This window comes from Ambystoma mexicanum, chromosome 6p (assembly GCF_040938575.1).
Source record: "Ambystoma mexicanum isolate Mex_15411 chromosome 6p, UKY_AmexF1_1, whole genome shotgun sequence".
Taxonomy (NCBI): domain Eukaryota; kingdom Metazoa; phylum Chordata; class Amphibia; order Caudata; family Ambystomatidae; genus Ambystoma; species Ambystoma mexicanum.
The window spans coordinates 1,413,679,087-1,413,700,477 of record NC_090935.1 but is presented as its reverse complement, the minus strand read 5'-3'; the positions used below and the strand labels follow the sequence as shown (position 1 = coordinate 1,413,700,477).

At 47.9% G+C, this 21,391-nt stretch overlaps 1 protein-coding gene across 2 annotated transcripts in view; it reads left to right on the top strand.

The window, feature by feature from the left end:
• The window catches only part of POLR2B (RNA polymerase II subunit B), a 616,839-nt gene that overhangs the window by 22,082 nt on the left and 573,366 nt on the right, over positions 1-21,391 (top strand). For both annotated transcript variants that reach the window (XM_069626112.1, XM_069626111.1), the window contains exon 3: positions 1,735-1,885. In XM_069626112.1, coding sequence (XP_069482213.1) covers positions 1,735-1,885 — 151 coding nt within the window. The remainder of the gene's footprint in view (positions 1-1,734; positions 1,886-21,391) is intronic.

Genomic DNA, 21,391 nt, shown 5'->3' with positions numbered 1-21,391 from the left:
TTTGTCTTTGGAGCAGGCGGCAGGCCAGATTATCAGAGGATGTACAAGAAGCCCACCATTTCCTCTCAGCCACCCTACACTATTGTTTAAGGGTAGCTAGGTCTGAGTCGTACCAAGAGTTGCACTTGGCTTTGGGCTTCAAGTGGATCCTCATGACGTGGGCAAGAACATCCAGGGTGTCAGAGATGGAAGAATAGAGCATGGAGAGGGCTTTGTCCGGATGAGGAGGAATTCAGGTAGCCGTTAATGATGACCTTGGAGGATTCGAAGGGTGCCAGGAGGGCCTCCTAGCGGGTGCCAACATTAATGGGAGGAGAAAGGAGAGGGTACAGACCATATGAAGATTCCATAGATCTGGCGAGAGAACGACAAAGAGGATGTCAGTCGGGGTCATTTTGGAGGAAGCTCTGGTTGAAGTGTCAGCGATGGGAGACCTGGGTTAGAGATAGATATCCTTTTTGAACTTCTTCCTTCCGGACTTGGTGAGAAGAGAAGGATAGTTGATGGAGAAACAGTTAGAGAAGATGGGAGAAAGAGTGCCATGGGTAAAGTAGAGGGAGGGGAGGAGGATCGGGATAGAAACAGCATGGCACAGTAGCGCAATGCAGTCACTGGGCCAACCAAGTTCGAGAGAAATTTAAACCGTGCAACCGAAGGGGGGGGGGGCTGGGGGTTGGCATAGCCGCTTCTCTGTGGCCAAAGTGTTCCATAATGTGATTAAGTCCCCTAAAGTTCATGGAGATGTACCGGCCCCCCACAAACGGGCATTGGTCTGTGTATCGGACTCGGGACCTCATACAATAGTCTTGTCGCTAGGCTATCTGGCACTTTTACACCAGCTTTGTAACTCGAGCACACGGGTGAGTGTACCCCTCTTTTTATTGGGCTCAGTTTGGTGCCAGTATTATCTTTTTATTTTCTGTAGTAGATGCTTTCCCCAGATTCTGTTTAGAATGCATTGAGACTATTTTCATCACTAGTGAGCATGCACAAAGTATTGTGCTCAGTGATCTTGTGCGAACAGCACGGCTAAGATGTGTGCCTTTTCAAACCTTCGGTCTCCCTTGCTAGAGAGGACAAGTGTGTTGGGAAAGATGATCCTTTCTACTGATTTGTAACCTTTCTTTGAGACCCCCACAAGCCTGCTGAATCCCTTGGTTTTTCCTGACCTTTTGTGGCAAGTTGGGTACTTTTGCCCCCACATTTGCCCCTCCAATTCACTGCTTGGATAAGTACTTTGTAACCTATTAGATATTTATTTATATAGCACCTATAAACAATGTTTTTTAAAGTGCTTACATACCAGTACATTGGACCCTGTACCCTATTTTTGTTCCATTTGGTGTAGCACTACTACCTCCCTTTAGGGTACTAGTGCAGGGACCCTACAATTTGTTCCCTTCGAAGTTCATTTAGCACTTTATTTGTTCATCATTGACGGGCTGGTGGCAGTTTCTTTATTTGTACCTCCCTTATTCAGATAGAGTGTGTGTGTGTGTGTGTGTGTGTGTGTGTGTGTGTGTGTGTGTGTTTCTTCCTTCCAAGAGTAAGCTTTACTGCTCAGTCTAGTCTACCAGTGAAAGTCTAGTCTTTTTTTATTTTTATAGTATCCCTGCACCTCCAGTAAAGGTGGTTCTCCAAACCTGCATTGTTTGACCACAAATGTGATACATAATGTACAGTGTGTTCATAAAATCCTTAGCCAGTATTCTGACTTCCCCTTTCTTTGTGCAGTTCCTATTTTGATGAGAAGGGCCTGGTCCGACAGCAGCTGGACTCCTTTGATGAATTCATCCAGATGTCTGTACAGAGGATTGTGGAAGATGCTCCACCCATAGACCTGCAAGCTGAGGCTCAGCACACATCCGGAGAAGTGGAAGAACCTGTAAGATATGTTAGGTGTGGGTGCTAAATGCAATGAGTTTGTAGAATTTAACTGCCTCAAGACAGTTTTTCGAGGGCGACACTATGGTTTAGTGCCGCTTGCTTCTTATTTGTAGGAAGATGTGCTCTGGTAACTGGTATGGTTGAAACGAAATGGCACTGTTGCCTTCTTTTAACAAGATTTGTGTACAACCCCCTGGTGAGGGCTGCATAACCATCTAACCTACAGGTAGAATTGTTTCCCACTAAAAGCAAAGGTCAGACTTTATAAAGTGGCGGATGTGGCAGAACAGTATGGCTTCATTTGAGGGAGGAAGGCTGTTGGTGAAGTACAGTGAATTCATTAGATTACACACCTTGACTCTATATATCTATAGTTCTCTCTATTTAGTTTTATTAAATGTGATTATGCTGCTGAAGCATATCGACAATTGAGTGATATCTGATGTTCGAAACTTTATCATGTCAATTTCCAGATATACAAATACGGTTGAATTTGTTAAAGAAATGGATCAATGGGGGTATCCTTGATGTTGACATATGTGGGCTTTTGTCGCCTAATTCTATTCACTATCCCCACTATAAACCTCCTGCCTAAAATTAATACATTTATGGTTAGACCACCAGGCATGCCAATTGTCCGGGTCATTGCTTTAGAACCTTTCTAACCTTTAGAACCTTTCCAAATTTGTTGGTGTGACGCTTATTTCCTTTGTCTATTTTACAATCCTGTTAACGTGATACCAAGTATTTCCTAAAACATATTAGTGAGGTACCATGGGAGCCTGGTCTTATTATGGCCAGACTAGATGTGGTCACCCTGTATGCCTCCATTGAACATCATGTGGGCATGAAGGCTTGTAAACATGTTTCGATTCAATGCTCCCTTTATTTTCTCTCACATAGCAACCTGATCATTGGATTGTTTGTCTTACAAGTAATGTTTTCCTTTTTCATGGTGTCGCCTAACAACAATTGCCGCCTTCTACCATGCAGACCCAGTTTATGCCAATCTGACTATTTGGTGGTGGGAAGACAGTAGTTTGGGCTCTGTCCAATAATTAGTTTAGATGTTGTGGTCTCCTGGTGGCGCTTCATAGGTTTGTGTATCATTTGGAAACAAGGTAGCATTGAATGATCTACATTTGTTGAACATCTCAATGATACTATCAATTTGCATTTTACTGAAAACCATAGTGACTCAATTTGGACATTACAGGTTTCAACACTGTCCTCTATATTAAGCCTACCGGCTCTGGAATTCCCCTCCATGCTTCTAGCAATCACCCTGTCGGAGGTAAAAGGGGCATACCATATGGTGAATTTGTCAGAGCACGCTGTGCCAAAATCAGTCGGAAAATTATGTCAGTATCTACTTTCAGGGCACAAGGCTATGCACCTCAGGTTGTTGAACATGCGTATACTAAAGCACAGGGTCTTAATCGTCAGTCTGTTTAGTGATCCCTGGCCACCTGACTCGGATGGTTCCAGTCAGATTTGTCTTATATTGAATTATGGGCAGGCAGCTGGGTCGATTAGGGCTATAGTCCAAAAACACTTGCCTGTCCTCAAATTGGACAGTTGGCTTGTTTGCTTCCATCAAATCCTTGTCTCACGTTAAAACTCCCAGTTGGAAGGCTAAATTGGTTGCCAAGTGGTAGGCACCTTGTTATCCAATCCGGTCAAAGGATTTTAAGTGTATGAAATGTAAGTGTGTCCTAATGCACTTTCTTCTAAAACCTTTGTGCATCCAGTGTTGGCACCATACGGACTATTCTACATTTCATTACATGTAATACCGCATTTGTTTTGTTCTAAGCTGTCCTATGGAAAGTGGTATGTGGGGAGTACCACATGCAAGCTTTAAGTATGTATACTCTGGCATCTGAGCGCTATTGAGCGCGTGTATCGTGCAGACCGTATGGCATAACATTTCTTGTAACCACATAACTGCAAAACAGATCTGTCATTTTCCGGTGTGGCACATGTGCTGTCACACCCTCGTGGTGGAGACCAGAAACTAAAATTGAGGCTATTGGAGACGACAACAATATTGGACTTGGATGACAAATATCCTAAGGGGCATAACGTCGATGAGGAACTCTACACATCTTTGGGTGTGAAGTCTTTCTGATTTTTTATTCTGTGGTATATTTTCCTTTTGGCATGGTTTCCTGTTTCCAGTTTTTCATCGTGTTTTGTTTTTGTAGTATTTAGATTGCTGGGTACACAACGATCTGTATGTGGATTGTATTTTTCATGTATGTATTTCATGTCGGCTTTCATCTGTGGTCCCCTTGTAGAAGAGTATTTGGAACGTTTGGATTAATGCAGGGAGTATGAAGGTTGTATCCTTAGATATGCGTACTTAAAGGGTAGCTTATGCCATGCAGTTTGGGCATTTCCTTATTTCATCTTTAGACCTATGTATGTCAATGATGAATCACACTTTTGGAAGCGGTTTTATCTTCGTAGTAATGTTCAGCAATTAAGTGCATGCCACCTCCCCCCACTATCACATGAGGGTTGCACAGGTTTAAAGACTGATTTCAGGTAGTAGTAGGTGTGGATTACATATTAACTTGTATTATATATCCCGTTAGTGTACATTTTGCACTATTTTTTTCATGTTGCTGCTACATACTATTTGCACCTAAGCCCTATTGCCAACTTGGAGGGTACATTGTTGAACAGATTTTATTGTTGCTGGCTTGCACCGAGGTTCTTACCTTGGACATGCACTATGCACCTTAATGATCTATATATTCTTGCCGGCTATGTCCATATGGCTCACTGCACTTAAGTTGCTACTATGTCATTTGCACTTTAGCACTCTAGTCACCTTGCAGTTTTGATTGTTTACATATTTCTCTGGTGCTCATTTGCACGATACGTTTTATCTGTGTATATGCACAAAGCACTTTATTGGGAGTTGTATGGATTTGCTGGCTATCACTATATTCCCTTATTTATTATTGCCCTTGACTCCGGGAATGTTGTTCATTATAGTGCTACGTACACTGTGATGGCACAATATTTCTAAAAGAGATGGTTGTATACAGGCACAATTATGGTTTAACTGGCCTTTTGTGATTAGGCTAGCCTGTCTACTCCCACTTGTGTGCCTCTCTATCGATAGAGTTTCTGCCCTACTTATAGCTACATTTGCTGCCTTTTCTTTTCCCAGTATACATACCAGCACAGCATTTTGCCACACTAGCATCCCTTGTCCATCCTTCCTCTGCGATGTTCAGCCCTGCCTACCACCAGGCAAATACATATTGGTGACATAACGAGTCAGCTATTTCCCTTTTTTCCACATCACAGAGCACTTTAAGAATTCTTGCTTTTTTGCACTGTGTACCTTAGGAGGGCGCTACTAACAAAAATGGAACTTGTAATATGTACAATGATGCCAGTGCCGTCCCTTTGGGTACATTGTTACCCATTGTACATTTTGAGGGAAATGCTCACTGTATGCTGTATTTGATATCTTTTTTTTTTATAAAAACCTTTATTTTGTTTTTTTTTCAACTTAATACAAACATTCTCACCCGCATTAGGGTGGATTTAACTGTGCGCCATCCCCTTAAACCCCCCCCAGTACCCCCCCACTCCACTTCGCCTCGTTATTCAGTGTCTCCATGGGTTTGTTCTTCACCACTCCGTTACACTCTTTCAGGGAGTTGAATCAATAGATTGGGCCGGTTGCAAGTTCGTGCCCTGGACTCATTGGGTACTTGCTGGAGAGGAATGGGTTTCTTCAGCTTCGTTAATCAGGAATAATACCACTGGGCCCCAGATGTCTGCTGGGCGCGTGTGTTGGGGCAGCAGTTTAGCAAAGTCCTTCTCCACGTCCTGGCAGTAGAGGATGTCTTTGCGCCAATTGGAGACTGTAGGGAGGGGTCCTCGGCCCCAAGACATGGCAACTCTCCTGCGGGCAAGTGTCAGTAGCAGGAGTTTTCATATTGGCGGCGAGAGCAGTCTCGTCATCCCCCAGCAGGGCTGCGGTCGCGGTGGGTTGTATCTCCTTTGCCACGATTGCAGCAGTCGTCTCCAGGACTTGGTTCCAGAATGGGGTCAGCTTGGGGCAGTCCCATGCAAGGTGGAAAAAGTCTGCCGCGGGGGTCCCACATCTTTCACATTTTGAGGAAGACTCGGGATGGTGTTTGTTCGCCTTTGCGAAGTAGGTTCGGTGCAGGTAATTAAAATGAATCGGCTTAAGGCGTGAGTGAAGAGCTATTTTTTGTGTTTGTCTTAGGATGAATGTCCAGTCTTCCTCTGGGATGGTTATTTGCATAGACCTCTCCCATCTTGCTTTTACACGAGCATTGGTAGGGGTTATGTCGGTAATGATGGATCTGTAAATTTGCGATACTAGTCTGCCTTCCCCCTGCGCCTAGATTACTTTATGGAGGAGTTGCCAGGTCGGAGGTTGTCGTGGAAAGGTGGACAGAAGTGTTTGTAAGGTATATCTGGTTCTGAAATAGATGAATGTGTCGAGGGCGGTGCCGCCTCCTCTTAGTTTTTCTTGCTGGTGGGGTCATGAGTTCGCCCAAGGTGCTTATGTGCAACTTCTCAACCCATTGGTGAAAGACCTTCTCTGACGTCAGCGGGATTCCTGGTATAAATTTGACAGGGAGGAGGGGCGAGTATCGTGTCTGCACTTCATACTTTTGGGCGATTTTCTTCCAGATCTTGTATGTTGAAAGCACTATGTTAATAGTATTGTTGGGGACCGGAATCTGGCCGATGACTGCTCTCAGCAGGTTGGGTGTCGCAAGGGCTCGCTCTACGTGGACGTGGGGTCTAATCATTTGCATGGATTACCAAAAACTGAGGAATTGTACTTGTGCCGCCCAGAAGTATTTCTCTAGGTCTGAGAGGGCCAGCCCTCCGGTGGACACGGAAGGGTCAGTGTTGAGTGTGCAACTCTGGCAGGTTTGACAGCCCATAGCAGCTCGAGGACCATGCTTTTCAGTCTCTTTTAAAAAGGATTGCGGTAGCAGGATAGGGATGTTGTTGAATAAGTACAAAAGCTTCGGAAGGATCACCATCTTAACCAGTGAGGCTCTTCCACACAAGGTTAATGGCAGTGTCTTCCATCGTAAAACTTTTTTCTGTAATATTTTCGCTACTTCTTCGTAGTTGTCTCGAAATATGTCTTGATAGCTTAGCGACATCTGTATCCCCAAGTAGCGAACTCTGGACGTTTCCCATGTGAACTGGAAGTCGGCGGCAAATGGCTTGGTAGCCGGAGTCAGCGGAAATATGATGTATTTTGTCTGATTAATTTTTACCCAGAAATTTCTCCAAATTTGATTACCTCCCTCATGACTGGGGTCAGGTTTTCTGTTGGATCGCGTATGAACAAAGCCACATTGTACAGGGATATGATTGGCCTGTGCGGGCCTATGTTGAGTCCGCTGAGGTTTTGTTGTTCTCGGAGATTGGAGGCTAGTGGCTCCATTATCAAAGCAAATATTAGGGCCGAGAGTGGGCAACCCTGCCTGGTGCCGCGTTGTAGCTCTATGGGGGCTGACTTTGCTGTACCTGTGGTGATGCTGGCTTGAGGTTTAGTGTATAATGGATATTAACTTGCTGAAGCGGGCTCCAAGCCCCGTCCTGGTGAGCACTGCAAACGGGAACGGCCATTCCACCGAATCGAATGCCTTCTCAGTGTCGAGTAAAATAGGGATTGCCTTTTGGGAGCTTTGATGATGCCAAGTAGCCTTCTGATACCGAATGTTGCGTCCGGGTATGAATCCAGCTTGATCTGCGAGCACCAGAGCGGGCATCGGTGGCATCAGCATGTTTGTAAGTACTTTAGCAAGGATTTTGTTGTCAAGGTTGAGCAGGGAGATGGGGCGGTATGATGCGCATTCTTCTGGTGGTTTGCCAGGTTTATGTAGGAGGACTATGTTGGCTTGTCTGTGGGAGGGATCCTTTTTCTAACGCTTCCTCGTAGACTTCGGCTAGGAGGGGGGGCCATGGTGTTTGCAAATGCTTTATGGAATTCTCCCGTTAGGCCGTCTGGACCGGGAGCTTTGGAGTTGGGGAGGGTTTTGCTTGCCTCGATGTTCTCTTCCGGCGTGAGAAGTTCATTGAGCGGTTCTCGTAGCTGCCCTTCCACCCAGTATAGTTTTGTTTTCGAGGTACTCTCGTACAGCGTCTGAGTTCGCGTTGTGTTTGGAGCTATATAATTCCTGGTAAAAGAGCCTGAATTCTTCTGCAATTCCTTACGCCTTGTTTGGAACATATTCCTTCTATTGGTGGTCATTTTCTGTCGGCTTTTATCAAATTGGCTAGGAGGGCTCCGGGCTTTTGGTCTTTGCCGTATTGGCGGACTTGTCTGTTGCGATTCAGGAATTTTATTTCGCGGTCTGCTGCAGCGCTGAATTTTCGTAGTTCTCCTTTTAGGGCGGTATGTGAACCTGGGTCATTCGCGTTTGTACACTGAAGTTCAAGACGTTGCAGTTGCGCTTCGCTGTTGGTTAGTTCCCGCCTGATGAGGATGCCGTTTTCTTTGGCCAGGCAGACTCCTCTGGTGAAGCACTTTAATGTTTCCCAGATCGTGCTCGTTGTGGTGACAGAGCCTATGTTGGAGTCTAGGAATGTTGAGATCTCCTCCATTATTTCGGATGCGAATACTTGGTCGTGCATGGAGCCTGCTTTAAAGCGCCACCGCTGTAGCGGTGGTTTGAAGCTGGATGGGTTGTAGCTCAGAATCACTGGAGAGTGGTCGGAAAGAGTTCTCGGTAGGATTTGGCAGGCACCACATGTCATCGGGCCATTTGCTGTGGTAAATAAATAATGGATCCTGGATCTCGTGTTGTGCACCGCGGAGTGGAAGTATAGCCTTGTTGGTCGCCATTTTTTGTTCTCCAGGCATCTTTGAGGTCGAAGGCTTTACAACTTTCCCTTATTTGGAGGCCGGCTTTAGAGTTGGGTTGTGGCGTGGTCCGCGATCTGTCTCTCGCTGGGTCTACTACTGTATTCATATTGCCTCCCCAGACTATGGTTGTCGGGTCTTGGGCGGAGAGATGGGTCAGTACCCAGTCAAAGTTGTTGGACCCATAGGAGTTGACGAAGATGATTTTTTGGCCTGCCACGATACCACATACTAGAAGTGATCTGCCCTCGAGTCTTTCTCTGTGTAAATTAGCCGGAAGTTGGTTCTCCTATTGATTAGGATTGCGACCCCTCTGGAATAGGACGAGTATGAGGAGAAATACCTGTGGCAGCCCCAGCTCTGAGCCCAAAGGTGATCTTTTCCAGGGAGTAGATGTGTTTCTTGGATCATCGCCACGTCGATCTCATGCCTTTTCAAGTATTTTAGGATCTTCCTGGGTTTAGAAGGGAGGTTGCCTCTTCTCATGTTCCATGTTGCAACTTTGAATTGAGCGATTTAATTAGTGTGTTTACTTTGATTTTGCTTACACTGATTGGAGAGGTTGTAGCTTGTCTTGACTCCGAACTTTGGTAGACATTTGGAGGGCTCTCTGATGCTCGCTGCAATAGAAGTGTTGGTGGCTGGTGGATTGGAGGGTCGATTGGGGAGTGGGGGGGGCGTTGAACAGGTGGCCCGTTTCCCTCCCTTGCTTCTTGATTCCTCCCTTTCACGGGTAACCCCCAACTTGCCTGTTTGTGAACTAGAACAGGTGACGGTTCCTGGCGTGGCCAGGCCGTCGTTTGAAGTCCCATCCCGTAACAAAAACCTGTTGAACAAACAGATGCTGTGCTATGGGCATGCGGGGCCTCCAAGTATCCCAGCCCCGTGGTATCACATTTCTTGTTCCGGTAAATTCGATGTGATTAGCCGATTTGTTTTCCGTCTCTGACTTCCTCGTCTTTGGTGGGTTTCTGTGGTCGTGGATGATTGAGATTCGGATCTGGGCAGCCCATCTTGTCTAGGAGAGCGTTCGCCTCCTCTGGTGATTGGAAGAAGTGGACTCTAAGCCGTGCCGGGAAAAGCATTGAGTAGGCCATTTGGTTATCTCTGAGCCTTTGTTTGATATTGGCGAAGGATCTTCTCTGCGTTTGGACCGCGGGGGAGAAGTCGGGGTAGAAGTGGACTTTGTCTCCTTCATGGAGGAGATCCCTTTTCTCTCTGGCCAGTCTGAGGATGGTGTTGCGGTCTCTTTAGTTAAGTAGTTTCGAAATAATAGGTCTCAGTGTCGTGCCGAGGGCAGGTCTGGATGATGGGATTCTGTGTGCCTTCTCTACAATGAATAAGTGAGAGAGAGCTTCCCGGCTGAAAAGGGATATACAGAGCGACTCTACATAGTCTTCCATTTTCACCTGTGACTGGTGTTCTCTCACGATTCGGATATTATTTCTTCTTGAGTGGCCATCTAAATCCTCGCACTTGTTGATGGTTGTTTTCATTTGGGCTTCTAGCTGAGACACTTTACTCGATAGGCTAGTTGCGTTGTCGTCCAAGTTGGACACCCGTTGCTCAAATTCATTTAAGCGTTCTGATGAGTATGCGGTGCTGTAGGAGGTCCACCTTGGATGCAAGGCCATCCATTTTATTGTTACCTATGCTAGCTTTTAGCTCTAGCAGGAGTTCTTTGATTTCGGACGGGGCGTGCTCTGTCTCCATTTGGTGGGAGCATCCGGATAAGGGTTCTTGGTCCTCTTGTAGTCGGGACTTTCGGCGGTGTGCCACTTTCAAAATGTAGTTTCTTTGGGATTTATCTGATTTTTCCAATGTGCCTGTCGAGTTAGCGGAGGCCCTGGGTTCCTGTTTATGCTTCGCTGTGCCTTGGGTGTTTCGCAGTGTTCTTGAAGAGGGGTGGCTCGTGCTGTTCTGTGGGAGGTGGAGGGAGGGCTGCGAGTCGAATCGGTCTCTTTGTGGGGTGCGACTCTGGCACGTTTGACAGAGCCTCTGCGTTGTCTTTCCCTGCTTTCCCGGAAAGGGAGTGAGGCTGGTCCTGGCAAGGTCGAGGGGTGCTCTCACCATTCTCTCCTCAGAGGGGGGTATCCTTGAGGGATAGTCTTAGCTCCCTCTCTGTGGTGTTGGATATTGGTGGTTCCCTGCACAGTATGGGATGTCGGTGCACCTGACAGCAGGCGGTGTGCTGCGGTTTTGTGCCTGGTTGGATGTGTTGCGGGGGGTGGGGGGGAGACCACCTCTGTGTCTATGGGCCCATAGCTGCCCATCTGCGGTGTTGGATGATGGTTCGCTGCGCAGTGTGGGATGTTCAGGGCACCTGGCAACGAGGGGTGTGCTGGTATGTGCCTGGCGTGATGTATTGAGGGGGGGGGAGAGAGTCCTTCTGTCTATGGGGCCGGGGTGGGTCCTCACGGGAGGTGCGGGTGTCTCCCACTGCCCTCCTCGCCAAGGTATTGGGGTGCTGGGTTCTGTAACCCTTCTTTGGAGCGGTGCGATTTTGTGGGGGGGGGGCTCACCACACAGCGACCACCCTGGTGCTCTATTCGTGGCAGTCTCTGCAGCGAGGGGGGGGGCAACCCAGCGTGTCCAAGCGCTCCTCTAAACACGCTCCCCCCCTCAACACTCCCCTCGTACCTGTTAGACGGCTGGACCTCTAGAAGTGTGGAACGGGGGGAGGGGGAATGGAGAACAGCTCGCCCTTCACCTCGTCGCCCCTTCCCCGCTCCGCTGCACGGGGTGTGCATCGCCGGCGTGAGGCGGCACCTGGACCGGAGCCGCTCTACGGAGCGGTCTGAGATGAGGGGGGAGCTCTCCACCCGACCACCGGCAACCGCTGCCTTCCCCTCGCCCGGGCTGCATCTCTGCGATCAGGAGCATTTGTGAACCCAGGGCGTCCGGACCTCGCTCGTAGTGGAAGTTGCCTTGTGTGGCCTGGCGGCTCACGGGGGCTTTATTGCTCGGCCTCAAGGCCAGGTGGATCATTCAGGGGCGCGGGGAGGCCGATTTCGGTCCAGATATCGCAGGGTGATAGCAGGGCAGGTGGGAAGTCGGGGGCAGGGCTGTGCTGGACGCTGAAGTACCAGCTACGGCAGGATCTTGCAGGATTGATGCGGGGCTGTGAGGGAGCTTAGACCAAGGCGGCCATTTTGGTTGGCCCTCTAGCGCCCTCTCCTGTATTTGATATATATATGGTAAGTACTATTTTGTTGGTGTGAAGGAGCACTCTGGACAGGATTTTGTTTTTAAAATAAGGTAAGTCTTTATTGACTATTAAAGAAAATACAAGGATATCAATTGTCCTTAATGTAGTCCCAAATAATTTAAGTATTGGGCTTCTTAGTGGATATGGCAAAAACCTAATCCTCAACGGAATGCTGCTGCTTCTTCTTCGCCTCAGTCGCTCTTCTGGAAAAGAAGTGAGAATTGTCAGTCCTTCATCTCTGTTTGCATTAAATAGGGGCTGGAGTCCTCTGGACCAATCAAAACTCGTAACACTGAGGAAGCTTGATTAAACACCCTCTCCCCCTTCTTTCCTGAACTTAGACCGCCATGATGGCAACAGCACCAGTGACTTGAAGGGACTGCCTTCTGGGATGGCATGCGCTTGCGTTACCGGTAAATCCCCACACACTTTGGTATAAGCTGCCAGTGTTCGTGGTCATCTTATTTGTGGAACGGTATACTGCCGATAACTCGTAGGGGTTACTCTCCCTGCCCCGTGTCCGACGTCCCGGCCGTTTCACTATCATGCTTACGGCGTCTCGCTGCCGTCCATATAGCTGTTATTTAACGCCGTCATAAATTGTAGGGTCTACTCCATTCTTGTTCGCTCACATCTCATCTGCTGTTTCCTCTCTTTGATTGCTGTTTTCTCTTAGTCCACACGTAGCTGTCTGCTCTTCCTGGGGTGCGTGTTCCGACCAAGCGGGTCCCTCCTCCTTCCCGCCTGGGTGTTCTGTCTCGGTTATGTCCATGCCCCATCAGGCGGTGTCCTGGTCTTTCTCGACAGACCCTTTAGTTACATAGCTTACACTGGGTTCTCTTGCGCAGCATTCCGGGTTGAGTCCCTTCTCGCGACCAAGGCTCTCAGTTGGTTTAATGTATGGTGTTTTATATTGTATGCCATACACTATTCCAATATGGCCGACGGATTACAAGTAAAATCAGGACTTTTTGGGATACGATTGCAAAACTGATGAAGGACTCGATCCTTTTAAGTCTGGGGAAAAAAAACACTTGCAGTAATCAAGTACCTAGTGGTGCAAAATGCTGGTTGGTTTTCATTCTGCCTCCCAGAGGCTTTGGCCACAAAGATTTTGTTGATTTTCACCAGATTTAGTGCAGTCTATTTGTTTGGGTGACTTGAGTCAGTTCACGTTCTATATTTAGTGGATCTACTTGGATCACATTCAATGCATAGACCGACATCAAGTGGTTGTCGCAGAGTATCGCATGATTTGTTTTCGAAACTCAAAGGGAAGTCGAGTGGGCATGTTGGCAATAGCCCTAGTGTGATGTCTACTGTAGCCATGGTCCTTCAGGCGTCAAGGTCCCTCAGATTGTTTTTTTTTTTTTTTTTTCCGCCATCGTGGTCAGTCGATTGTTTGCAGAGTTCTTCTGGCTAGCGCCTTTGATTATTAGACAGTTTTTAATTCTAGGCTTTCCTGCTATTCTTTCAACAACCGCTCTTCGCCTGCTGTACTACAACTGCTTGGGTGCCCTTAGATAGATGGCTCCATCATAGAGGACTCGACTGCATCGACCAACGAGATTGCAGCCTATACAGGTCTCACTAGGCCTCGGCGCTTCACAGTAGGGAGCATGGGGGGAGGTCATACACTTCATAACCTTTTTAGAGAATTCTTCTTCTGACCTCTTATCTCCACTTCATCGCTTTGCTTCCCTTTCCATTAGCCATGGAAAACGCACCATTGAAATGTTGCCCTTCCTGCAACAGGAAATACCCCTGGAAAGACACACAAGGTGAGCAAACACTGTCTGTCATGGGAGCACCTAGAGAAAAACTGCAAACATTTCAGGCCAAAAAACCCCCGGGTTCTGCCCACGCCCTGCAGGCTGAGGCCTCCATAGATGTGGTGGTAGAATCCAGTGAGGGCAGCATCAATGTCATTAGTGACACCGATGGCGATTGAGGTTTGATGGAATCCCATGTGCGAGCCCCCGGATTCAACAAGCAGGCCAACGGCCCTGTGACGGAGACATCGCCCAGCGGCTCAGGCACACATCATGCCACACTAAAGGCACACCCCACGGCAGACCGTCGATTGACGAGAGCCATGTGGTGTCGAAGGAGAGGTCCTCCTCTCTGGGCCATCATGCTCTCAGAAGGACAGGCCTCTGAAATGGGCGCTGCACCTAAAAAAAAAAAAAAAAAAAAAAAAAAAAAAAAAAAAAAGCCCCCCTTTCACGCACTGAAGGGCATGCGTCCAAAGGTGCGTCAGTGCCCCCCGCTTCCACATCCAAGATGAGGGAACTTATTAAAAAAAGCACGTTGATGTCACACTTTTAAAATAAAACTTCGCCCCAACCGTCCAAGCCCTCTACCTCCCAAGATTGCAGCCTTTCTCCCTCAGGAGACACCCTTTTAGGGGCCATGCATCACAAGGATCCTACGCCTGTGCAATTTACTAGAGAAGTCAACTCCTGCATCGAGAAGGTATTTAGGCCAGCCACTTCCAACCCTCTGTACATCATAGGTCAGCTCAAACCCAATTCCCTAGTTGTCACCACAAAAAGAAAAAAGCAAGCACACCTCTGGCCTCTGCGGAGGCCCTGCCTGATAAAGCAAGAAGATCTATACCTTTTGGCAGAAAGGTGGCTTCGTTGGCTGTCTACCAACTTAGAATAGCCAACAATACCGCCCTCCTGATTAGCTATGGTTGCCATAAGTGGGAAGAGCTGGAACAGAAAACTGAAGCCATCCCAGAACCCCTAAAGTCACAACTTCTAAACTGTGTTGGAAGGCAAGCAGGTGGTTAACTGCATTTGAAAGAACAACCTTGATGCCGCTCACAATGCAGGCCGCATCATAGCAGAGGGCACGTTAATAAAGCAACATGCTTGGAGAGGCAGTAGGAGTTCAAACTAGACCAAGGCCACGTTGCTCAACATACTCATTCCTAATGCCCTGTTCGGTTAGGCAGTTGATGCCCTAAGAAGCGCCAAAGAGTAATATGACACCCTGACATCTCTTGGACAACTATCCAACACCCCTTTTGTGCAAAAAGGGGTGGGGGGGTGTCTTAAAACACAAGGTTCCGTGGCATGGGCCCACAAATGCTCCCCTAGTTACGGTCAAGGCAGGCAATCGCCATTGTGGGCACCTTACAGGGACAGTCTCCTCCAATTTTCAAAGAGGCTACAAAAGGTGCAGAAGCAGAGACTACACTCCTTCCAAGCAATGATGCCCTGCTCCAGGTCCCCTCCAATGCCACTCCAGTAGAACGTCTCATCTCACAAATCACCCACGCATGGGAGGGGGATCACTTCGGATAAGTGGGTGTTCTACACTGTGGCGGGTGGATACTGTATAGAGCTTCTACGAAAACCATTCAACAACCTGCCAAGACACAGAAAAATGACACTGGAAGAAAGGCGCATACTACTGGAGGAGGTGAAAACCATGCTGGAAAAGGATGCCATAGAGAATCGTACCTGTAAACAAGGGTGTTTATTCAACATACTTCCTTGTGCCAAAGAAAGACCTAACAATGCGCCCAGTACGAGACCTGTGCCCAGAGAACATGTATCTAAAGTATCAAAAATGTTGCATGACAACTCATCAGGAAGTAATACCTCTTAAAACGGGGGGATTACATGGCAACATTGGGCATGAAAGATGCTTACTTTCATATTTCATTGTTCCCAGCGCACTGAAAATATCTGCCATTCCAAACAGGGAGAACACTGTCAGTTTATAGTGCTCCCCCTCGGCATAGCCAAAGCTCCAAGGGTATTCACAAAGGTACGAACTATGGTATCGGTGCACCTACAGTCAGTCCAAGTGTACCCATATATGGACTGGCTAATAACAGGGAAGTCTCCTCAAATTTGCAAATGCAACACCCAGAGAACAATCAACCTTCTGTTCCGATTGAAATTCTCGATCAACGAGAAGAAATCGAGTCTCGTACCTAGTCAAAAACATTCCTGGGAGCAATCATAAAAACAAGTGGAGCTTGTCTTCCCTTCAAAGGAGAGAGTACAAAACATGCTGTTGCAAGTACCTCGCCAGATAACAGTACGCAAGCAATGTGCCTGCTTGGGATGATGGCCTCATGCATTTACTTCCACACGTGTGGCTGCGCACTTGCCCAATGCAGGAGTGGCTAGCAAAACAATGGTCTCAGGCAAGCGGTCAGTGGGACGATCTAGTGGTTGTTTTACTACCCCTAGTACAGCACTTCGGCAGTGGTCCAAGGACAACCTGCTAAAAGGAAAACCCCTTTGCAACCCACCAGTTCAAGCAATGTTAACTGCAGATGCCTCGCTCTCCAGATGGGGGGCCCATTACCTTCACCACAGAGCTCACGTCCAGTGGACACATGCCACAGCCCAACACCACATCAACCTTCTAGAACCTCTGACAGTTCTCAAGGGTCTGCAGGCCTTTCAGCAGAATCTACTAGGTCAGACAGTGCAAGTCCTCACACAGCATCACTGCCATGTTCGATCTAAACAAGAAGGAAGGCACACACTCTCCGTCTGTCCAGGCTATCCCAACAAATTTGGATATGGGCACTCAAGTGGAACATGTTCCTAGCCTCTCCCCCGGAACTCCATGCTCTAGCAGACACTTTGAGCAGAAATCCTCTACCCGGGGAGCACGAATGACAACTCAATAAATTAGACAAAATATTCTCCCGGTGGCGTTATCCTCCTTTAGACTTGTTCGCCCCAATGCCCAGACTTGGCATCCAGGATTCCCCAAACACAGTCCAAGGGGAACACTCTGTTCGATGAGCTTGTCCGGGAATGATCTTGGCCCCCCCGACACCACTCAGCAGGTTAGTGCACAAGATGCACCAGGAACAAGCCACGCATCACCGGATGAGGTCACTACACTAGAGTAGTCCGCTCCTTGCTCCTACAGAACCATTAAGGACAATATTGGCTCCCTTGGCCCTGCACTTGCTGATTTCTTCAACCACTCTTTTGCTACTGGATCTTCCCCTCCTCCCTCAATCTTTTGTGCGCCACCGCCTGAAAAATCTTTCTGCAGACTAGTCTTGTCCAGCCAACTACTGCCCCATGTTTTAGTGGCTCTTCCCTTGTGCCTGCCACACTCCTCTGGGTCTCCTGCCACGCCGGTAAGAAATGCTAATATACGGCAGCTCTAAAGCATTGCCCTCCTGCTGCATGGTCCGTTCCTGGGTGCCTGCCTTCTCAAGCGGTCCTGCTTCCCCTTTCCCCTGCTCTGCTCCTCTTCTCTCCGACTCCTGATTGAAAGAGCAAGCCTCTTTTTTTTTTTTTTTTTTAAATTGTCTTTATTATTTTCAATAAACAACAATTAAGCAACATGACTTCAACATCCCCCCCTCAACACACCCCTCCCTCCCTCCCCGGGGACACGTGTGCTTTAGAACAGGGATTACATTATGCATTAAAGATATCAGAGATTTTGATATTGTGTGGGCACCACTGTGCCATATAGTCTGATTGGAGATATTCCAAAACTCCACCCCATTCTTTTGCAAACCTGTCTCTCGTTCCCTGGATTGAGTGTGTGATTTTTTTTTTTTCCCCATCGCCATCTGGGCCCAGACTCTTTGGAGCCATGCGAAGATCAGCGGGGTGTCTTTGTTTTTCCAACTGTGGGCTATTGTCCATGCCGTTATAAGGAGAGCCATAACAGTTCTCCATTGTGCTTTATTATATCTTCTTGTCGTCTCTTATTCCACATAACCAGACCCCCTCTCTGAGTTGTCCCGCATCTGGAAATATTTTGCCCATTTCTCCCTTAACTTCTTCCCAGAAGGGCCTTATTCCTTTGCATGTCCACCAGATGTGTTTCCATGTTCCCACCCCTCCGCATTCCCTCCAGCAGAGGCTTGATGTTTTCGGGAACATAGTGTGGAGTCTCTCTGGGGTGTAGTGCCACTGTGTAACTATTTTTATCCACATTTCTCTTGTTTGAGCAGATCTGGTCATTTTTGGAATTAGGGTCCAGAGGTCTTCCCATTGTTTCCTTGTTGGTTCCCACCCCAGTGTGCTGCTCCATTTAATCATATATGACCATTTAATTTCTTCATCCTGTGTATTAATGAAGGAATATATAGTGGAAACCCATTTCTTTGCCCCTGAGTTCGTCGTAATATATTTCTCAAATGGGGTGAGAGTTCTCGTTGCTGCCTTCGTTATATCCGGGGATCTCAGCCAGTGTTTAAGTTGGTCGTGTCTGTATTTCTCCCGAGAGGAGCGTGCTGCGAGTGGGAGGCAGGATTCATATGATCTAATTTCATTGTTGATGAACATTTCCCCATTTATTGTTATTCCTTCCTCCTCCCAACAAGCGTATGCCCCTTGCTCCATCCCTGGGGGGAACTGCGGGTTTCTACAGATGGGGGTGAATGGGCCTAGCGTGGTGGTCATTATGCCTCTTCGAGTTTGCGTGTCCCACGCCTCCATCGTTGTTCATTATTTCGCTTATCTCTATGTTGGGGTGTCTGTGCTGTTTTGGTTTCCAGAGTAGTTCCACTAATGGGGTTCTTGCCACTGCTCTATTTTGTGCTGACCAAATCGGTTGTGGATCGTCGCCTAGCCACTCCCGTAGTACCTTTAGCTGTGCCGCTTGAAAGTATTTCTGGAAGTGAGGTAGCGCCAGGCCCCCCTCCCTGATTGGTGTGGACATGACCGCCCTAGCCAGTCTTGGCGTTTTCCCCTTCCACACGAAGGCTGGTATTACCCGGGATAGTGTTTTAAAGAATAATCTGGGTACCCTTACCGGGAGGGCCTGGAAATAATGGAGAAGCTTTGGTAGGATGGTCATCTTTACCGCTTGGATCCTGCCCCACCACGATATTGGCAATGGGTTCCATCTCTCCATATCCCTACGGATACTCGTTAGGAGCTGCGGGTAATTTTTACCATAGAGCTGTTCTACCCTGTGTGTCAGCGTAATACCCAGATATTTGATGCCAACCTCTGCTATCTTGAGATTTAGTGCTTTAGCTTCTCTGGCAATCTCCCCCCTGTCTCCCGCCAGGATTAGAATTTCCGATTTATTTCTATTAATTTTTAGGCCTGAGATAGTCCCGAATACTTCTAGCTCCCCCACCGCTGCCGCCAGTGTTCGGGCCGGTTCTTCTAGTGCTAGCAGCATATCGTCTGCGGTTACCTTGTGTTGTAGGCCTGCCATGTCTATCCCTTTGATATGTGTAGCTTCTCTTAATTTCAAAAGTAGGGGTTCTAGAAAAATAGCATATAACGGGGAGAGCCGGCATCCCTGTTTTGTTCCACGGGCTATGTGTACTGTTTCCGTTACCTCCCCATTAACGGCCACTCTGCAGGTTGGGGCAATATAGTTCGCTCTTATTCTAGCTATGAAGTTCTCCCCAAACCTCATGGAGTGAAGTGTCTTAAAGAGCATGGACCACTCCACCCGATCAAAGGCTTTCTCCGCATCTACTTCAAGAAGAATAGCCGGGGTCTGCTTTATCCCAATTTTTTCAACCAGATGGATTATCCTTCTCAGGTTGTCGTGAGTTTGTCTTCCTGGGATAAAGCCCGACTGGTCCATATGTATTAACTTCGGGAGTAGAGGGGATAGCCTGGTGGCTAAAATTTTCGTGTAGATTTTTGCGTCGATGTTTATTAGGGAGATGGGCCTATATGAGGCTGGGTATATAGGGTCCTTCCCTGGTTTGTGGAATACTAGGACCTTCGCCTCGTTCATTGTGGGGGGTCACTGTGCCACGATCTTTAAATGAGTTTAGGAGCTTGGTCAGGACTGGGATCAGGAGATTCGCATATTTTTTATAAAAGGGGGCCGTGAAGCCATCCGGGCCTGGGGCTTTATTCACTGGGAGGCTATTTATTGCTTTCTTGACTTCCTCTTCTTTGATTGGGTCTTCTAGGGTCTGCCTGTCTGCTTCTGAGATTTGTGGGATGGTGAGGGATTCCAAATATGTGTCTTGTGCGTCTGCCTGTGGGTGGTCAGTGGAGTAGAGATCCTGATAGTATTCTCTGAACACTTCCCCTATGTCTTGTGTGTGCGTATGGAGTTCCCCTGTCTTGGCTGTGATGCATTTGATCATGGTGTCTTGCTGTTTTGGCGGAGTTGTCTCACTAGCAATCTATCTGCTTTGTTTGCTTTTATGTAGTACCTTTTGTCTTGGGTAAAGTAGGCTTTTTTCCACACCTTTCGTGCGTAGCATCTCAAGTTGACCTTGGGTATGTCTAAGTGCCTTCTTCAGGTCTCTAGTGGGCTGTGCCGCGATTTTCCCTTGTAGCTCTGTTATTGATCTTTCCAGTTCCTTTTCCCATTTAGCCCTCTGCTTCTCCTTTGTGATTTTCAGTGCCATTATCTTCCCGCGGATCACTGCTTTGAACGCCTCCCAGACTGTACTCATAGAGACCTCCCCCGTGGCATTCTGAGTGAAATATTCTTCAATCATTTCCCTTATGGACTCCCCCGTAACCGGATCCCGTATAATGTCCTCCGGTACCCTCCATTTCCACAGCCCTTGAGATTTCCCCGGGAGTTTCACCTCCAACCACAGGGGTGCATGGTCTGAAAGTGCGATTGCCCCCTTTTCCTGTATCCGGGGCATCCAGAATGTCTCTAAACACCTCTGTCACTGCAGTCTTTAAATCTTTGTCCAGGACTGATTCTGCCATATTTTTTATTCGGATGTTGGATCGCCTGGAGCGATTCTCCAGGTCCTCGCATTGTATCTCCAGGTTATGGGTAAGTCTCACCAGGTGTTCCTGAGTTTCACTTGCCTGCTGCGTTTCCTCTTCGATTCCCTGGACCGTTCTCTCCAAAGTGTCTGTTCTTTCCTCCAATTTTGCCACATCCACCCTGAGGTCCTGAACCGCCTGTTTCATGTCGTTTTTCATCGTCGTGAATTGTTCTTGAACTGTCGCCATGAATTTTCCTTGCAGATCCTGGAACCATGCTTGCATGTCATCCTTTGAGGGTGGGTGGTGTGGGTTCGTCTACGGCATGACTTCGCTTATTTGGTTGTCCTGCGGTTTCCCTTTAGCTGGTAGCGTAGATTCCGTTGACCACAATTGTAAAATATTTGCTTCTTGCCTTGTGTTTTGAGGGGTCTGTTGGGAAGCGGTGTTCTTGTTTTTTGCCCTGGACATGTTTCGTAATTGCCCCTTTGAGCTGTAGGAAGTCCCCTCTGAGGCGCTCCCGGTGCAGTGCTGTTGGAGCTTCACGGGTCTCTCCCGTCTATGCAGGTATCTACAGGTGGGGCCTGCTTGAGTGTTCCCTCACTCCCTTTCTTTGCTGCCGGGGAGACGTTCCTCTGCCCCCTTCTGCGGGTTTACCTTCTCTGTACCAAAGGGCAGGGCCCAACTTTATGGGGCGTTTAGCGCTCCGGTTGTGGGCTCCGGGGGGGGGACCCGTGCCCCAGGATC